Consider the following 6,000-nt stretch of genomic DNA (forward strand, 5'->3'; position numbering starts at 1 on the left):
ATCATGGTGGGTCAGAAGCTGAGGGTGATGACGTATTATTTTGCTGTACAAAACTTATATGCTCACTGGCATATATAGGAAAACTACACCAGGTATCTTGCTTACCTGAGAGGCTCCAGAAGCTGCTGGTACTGCTGATGTCCTGGCATTGCTGTGCTTACTGCTGCCTGATGGCCCCTTTGTGTGGTGTCCTTGGAGGCCCCAATGGCCTTTGCTTGGTTCAGCTTGGTGTTGGATGACTGTGGAAGTGTGGGTTTCCCCTTTTATTTTTTCAGTCTTTATGCAGTCCACTTTCTGGAGAAACAAAGAACCTAGTTTGGGGTGCAGGGGACCTGTACAGGAGGGAAAGTAGTTTGATCACATTTAAGGGTGTTCAGACATAGGTATTAAAACCAGGAGGGTCTATCTGCTAGCAGTGGTGGGGTACCCTGCTGTCACGGTCACTCAGACAGAAATTGGATTCTCTGTGATGAGCCTTTGTACGGAGCTGTTCTGATGGAGTGGTTTTCGCTGAGGACTGTCTGACTTGCAGGTATGGTGAAAAAGTAAACCTTTTCTCTTTTTGCCAAAGTGGAAACATCACTTGCATTGTATTGTTTGATTTTAATCGGCTTAAAGAAACCCAGACCACTTCCCTCATGCGTCGTAGCTAATAGTTTTTCTTAAACTGTGCAGGGAAGGATGGACTAACTGCATGCGATACCTCTAAATGGATAAAACTGATCTTCCAGATCACAGGCCTTTTACAGCCACTGGCAATTCAGACTCCCATACCTTAGATGTGGAAGAGTTGAGTTTTAGCTGTACTGCTTCATGCCAGGAAGCTGACAACTGTGAAAGCCTATACGTAACCCAGATTAGTCACATATTTATGATCATTGCTTTTTAAATAGGCTCCCAGACTACTGTCTCAGCACTTATTTATTTATTTTAAAGCAGCTAACAAAGACATTAGACTAACCTTCTAAAGATAACTTCAAGATACTTTAGCAGAAGGTGATTTCACAGCAGGCTTTTATTTTTACATGTGAATTCACACTCAGTCCACGATGCTGTACTTCAGGCTTCATCACCGAGAGCTCCTTGTTTAGTGCATGGATAATTATAGTTGTAATGGGCTCGGCTACTCCAGGCTTATTCACCTCCTAGATTTGCTTTGAGGGATGGTTTCATCTTTGCGTTTCGTAGTGCTTCTGCAGTTGCTGGAGTGGATCACGTATGTCTGGAGAGAAGAGTGAATCTTGCTGGGCTTGGAGACTTGCCAGTTGGGCTGGTTTCCTGAGAGGGCTGCTGGGCACGTGGTTGTTCTGCAGTGGCTGGTTCCTCCTTGGCAGCTTTGCTTTTCCAGGACAGGAAGACAAGGAAAGTACTGGTGGCCTTGCAGTGGCTTCGGCACCTGTTACCTGCTTGGTGGTTCTGCTGTGTTGCTTGGTATCTAAAGCGAATTATATGTTATTCTAAAGCAAACCCTGGGTCACCATGATACAAGATCCAGGACCCAGCTATATAGCATGATGCGGGGAGCAGGAGATCGAGAGCAGACTCCACACGAGACCTTCATCTCTGCTCTGGCAGAAGGTGTTGAAGCATCTCGGAGTGGGTGGGAGCTCTTGCAGCACGTGCTTTGTGGCTGCGTGACAGCCCTGTGGGTCCTGCACAGCCCCCTCACAAGCCTGGCCAGTGCACTTGGAAGGAAAAGGGGAGTTAAGGAACTTTTGGCAGGTCCAGGGCCTTTGAGCAGACCCAAGAGGCTGCTTTCTGTTAGAAAAGTGATGCCAGGGAGAAGAACTGGGTTCTTGATGTTAAAATGATGCTTCTGTGCAGTGATGCTGGCGGCTTGAAGGCTGACTATGCCTTTTGCCCCAGTGGGAGTGATGCCGCAGAGGAGTACGCTGCTGTAGGGAGTTCCCTGCTGGTGATAAAACCCTTTCATTTCCAAAATCGAGATCTGCTGGTTTCTGCAACAGGAGGTCTCTGAGATCTGAAGCTAGGGGAATGCCATCCCCTCATCAGGAATGAGCTGAATGACACATACATGAATGACACATACATGGGGTGAGAAATACGAGGGGAAATTGGGTATTTTCTTCCGCGTGTTGATGAGTCTCTGAGAACCTAGTTGCGGTGAGAGGCCTTTGTGTTACGGACAGAAGAGGAAAGACTTTCAGGCTTGCTAGGCTTTAGGCTGAAATCCTAGCTAAAGAATGGCCGTGCTTATCAACACTGTGTTTTGTTTCTTTGTAGACCTCTCACATGCTGTAATTACAGCTTTTTAGAGCTTGCAGGGGAGGGGGAGAGAAGTGTTTGCTCTAGCGTGAGCTGGCAGGAGCTGAATAACACATTCATTTGAGAGGCTTCACCTGCTGATGACAAGCTGTTATTACAGCCTGGGTTTTGTCAACAATAAAATTATACGGGCCTGCTGGGAGAAGTCTCCCAGTGAAAAATATGTGAACTGGAATGTCTTTGGATTGTTTCTGAAAGACAAAGGCTGAAGCGGTGCTTAAGGACAGAAGTGGATTTTGCAGCCTCAACCCTTTAACTGCTCATCCTGGTTCCTTACTAGTTTGTTAGGTAAATGCCGGTGGTAGCCACGATAGCATTTTAGCCTGGAAATACAGCTGCAAGGCAGATAGGGTACGTTGCAGGACACGGGTGGCAATGCGAGAAGCAGTACATGCCTGTCTAGGAGACTGGTGTGTAGTCAAATTGCAGCTCATTAACTGAGCTATGGTAGCAGTCCATGTGCTCTTAGCCCACAGCTGATGTGATCCTGCTAAGGGTGGCCAACAGACAGGATGAATGAAGAGGATATAGGGTGGTGTGAATCTGTCTGGTAAGTCTGAAGCTTTACTGTGTCCACTTGTCCATCCTCTGAAGTCCCAAAGCAGGAGGGTGCAGTAAATTGCAAGCCACTGTGCTGGAACAAGCAATGCAGTGCATCATCCTCAATAGAAGCGCTTGGAGCTGGAGGGGTTTGGGAGGGTTTGGAAGGCAGTGTCATGCGGCAGCTTGAAGCAGTCTCTGCTCCTAAATGTCAGTTCACCAGACCTACTTCCTTTTAATTTTGTACTGAGGCTTAAGACATGCATGCTCTGTGAGTGTCATAGCAACACTGGCCTTGTGTGCTTCTGGCCTAATTTAGCTGTTGAAAGGAAAATTCTGTTAGTCCATTATATTAGGATGTGCAAGGGGGCAGGATTATATTAGGATTATATTATATTAGGATGTGCAAAATCAGGCAGATCCAATGCAGACAACTCATGAGTACTGTGTACTGAGCAGCTATGCACAGCTTATCCATGTGCTCATCATCATGGCACTTTGGAGGTGCAATCTGATGGGCCAGTACAGCAGAGGTCCCTCGCTTCAGAGGGGACGTTTGACGTCAGGTCATTTGCCAGCCAAGGTGAATAGGGGCTGTGGTGCCTCTGCTCCAACAAATCCTTGCCTTTTCCTAAAACCCCGAAGAGAAACCTTATGGAGGGCAGTCTGTTTGTAGCTACAAGCTAGAGAATTGTCATGGAGTGGAAATGGGCATTTCATCATGGGTGTGCAGTGACTCCCCATCTCTCTTGGATAATCAGAGAAGGTAGAACTATCCAGGCATGCTTTGATTAAAACCATATTCTGGCTTTAATTAAAAGGAGGGAGGGAGGGAGAAAAGGGTGGGAAGGGAAGAGGATCCCTAAATTTGAGGGAGGGAGGGAGGAAGGAAGGAAGGACAGTCTGGAATTTTCATACAGTGCATCTCTTGCTGGTCTCCGACTCCTATGCAAGCTCCGAGGGATGCAGCTTATAACTTGTTTTCTGGCTAGTCAAATCCCATCTGCTCTGAGGAATAAAGTGGAAAAATCCAATCTATCTTATAATGACTTCTTTAGGTGCAATCTCTTCCTGCAAGTGACAGAAACCAGTGAAGACTCCTTCACTTCTGTGAAGTACTTACAAACTGAGACAAACACAAGGCAGGGTGCAGGGCAGTACTGCAGAGAGAATGATGGGGTTATTAATAGAGGTGCTTGGGTAAGTGGCAAAAAACCAGGTTGCATTCGATGTGTGACTAGGCAGAAGAGCATTAGTTGTCCATAGCAATGTCCCCAGCTCTCAAATGCTGTGCAAATGCTCAGCAAACATCTGGTGTTAGCAGCTCTGCTCTTAAAAAAATAAAAAAAATTAAAAATTCAATTAAAAAATTGAATCAAAGAATTCAAAAATATTTCACATGTGTATGTGTGTATATACGTAAGCTATACGTCCCCACCTCTTAAGGCTGCAGCGGTACAGCTTTTAGATTGGTGCGTGCACCCAGCAGTGTGCCAGCCTGCCTGCTGCGCTCTGCCTCTGCTGTAGCCGTGCTGGCTGCCCAGAGCAGCTTCGGCAGAAACAGGCAGGCAGCGTGCAACGAGGAGGTAAGTGTCAGCCTTGCGTGTGCAAACTCACGGGTCACATCTGCTGCCCAGTGAGCAAAGAGTAAGCGCAAGAGCTGGAAAGCCGGTCTGAGGAGCTGTAGGAAAGCACTGGAGCCATCACCAGCTTCACATTGTACTACTCGGGCTTTAGCTGAGTTTTTGCAGTGAAGCAGATATGCTGCAGAGTCTACTAGGAGAAACATGTATTTTAGACAATGTTTTTCTTTAGAAAAGCAAACATATGGCTTAATGTGGAAATAGCTAAGAGCCTGGAATAAGCTCTCAGATTAGACATTGCCGTAGACTACAAATCACCAGGATTGTTTTGGTCTGACAACTTTGTTGCAGGAGCTTTTCCATTGCTTGCTAAATAGGGAGAGACTGATTGAAGGTTCCTTGGCTCAATCTCAATCTCGTTTGGTTCAGGTTGTTGATGTACTTAAATGACCTAACAGCATACATGTGTGTGTGATTACTGAAGTGAATGGCTGGACTATATCAGAATATAAGATGCCTGGAGACTGAAGGGAGTTCATCTTGTTTTCTATGGGCTCTAGCCCTTCACACAGACCTCGCCAAGAGGAAAGGGCAGGTTTAGAGAAACAACATGCTTTGGCCATGTGAGAGGCCTTTCCTGTTTGCTCTCAGCAGTTTCCACTTTATTCTAAAAGCCGGAGTCTTGCTCTGGGGTGGATCATGGGCAGGATGTGTCTAGTTTAGCTACTCATTTAGGCCCTCTCTCAAGTCAAAGGGAGAGGGCGCTCCCAGGCTCAGATCACGGACCCCAGATAGGATGACTTGTTCTTCACTTGCGCTTGGCTTCAGAGGCAACCCACACAAGTAGCTCGATCGCACTAGTTCATGCGACAAATTCAGTGGGATCGTGCTTATGATGCGAAAATTAGATCTAGTCAGTCCTATTTTGATGTAACCATTCCTGATTTGACAACTGCGCTCTCCACTCCTGCACGGCAGTGTGGGATTGCTGGTGAGCAGCGCCCTCTTCCCTCCTTTGCTCGCAGGCCTGCGGTGGTGGACAAGAAAGGAGACCTGGCTACGCTCAACGAGGTAGGCTACCAGCTCCGCATCTAACACAGCCATACGCCGGACAGAGGGCTTCCCTGGTGCTTCCCGCTGCACTTTACCTGCACTCCATTGGAAGGAAAAAGGAATGCAGCTATTTATTAACTTGTGGACTCTTATAATAAAATTTTACCTAGAAAATAGAAGGAGCGATTTTTTTTTTTTTTTTGGTGGCAGTATTTATTTTCTCTCAAGTCGTAGAAAAGGCATCAGTGAAGAGAGCCTAAAATTATGTTTATCAGGATGATTTTTCCCTCCGTCATGTAGCAGGTGACTCCAGTGGTGTAAGAGTTTCTTCAAATATAATTTCCCTGTACAAGTATTAATTGAATTTGGGCATTGTGCTGGGTAGTAGCATTGGGGTAACTAGGAAATAATATTCTTAGTGTTAAGATGTGCTGGAGTGCAGTGCAGTTTAAAAAAATCATATCAGTATTAATATTTAATTCAGCAATAAAAACAAGCAGTGCAGAAGTGGCGTGAGTTTTTAAAGTATCAACATTAC

The 6,000-nt window shown here is 46.1% G+C and overlaps 1 protein-coding gene across 1 annotated transcript in view; it reads left to right on the forward strand.

Annotated features, from left to right (window-relative positions):
• Positions 1-5,720, forward strand: part of VASH2 (vasohibin 2) — a 28,757-nt gene extending 23,037 nt beyond the window's left edge. The window contains exon 6 of the mRNA XM_009582721.1: positions 5,435-5,720. Coding sequence (XP_009581016.1) covers positions 5,435-5,504 — 70 coding nt within the window. The 3' untranslated portion in view covers positions 5,505-5,720. The remainder of the gene's footprint in view (positions 1-5,434) is intronic.
• The last annotated feature ends 280 nt before the right edge of the window (positions 5,721-6,000 follow it).

Source organism: Fulmarus glacialis, unplaced genomic scaffold (assembly GCF_000690835.1).
Source record: "Fulmarus glacialis isolate BGI_N327 unplaced genomic scaffold, ASM69083v1 scaffold4828, whole genome shotgun sequence".
In the NCBI taxonomy this organism is placed as follows: Eukaryota; Metazoa; Chordata; class Aves; order Procellariiformes; family Procellariidae; genus Fulmarus; species Fulmarus glacialis.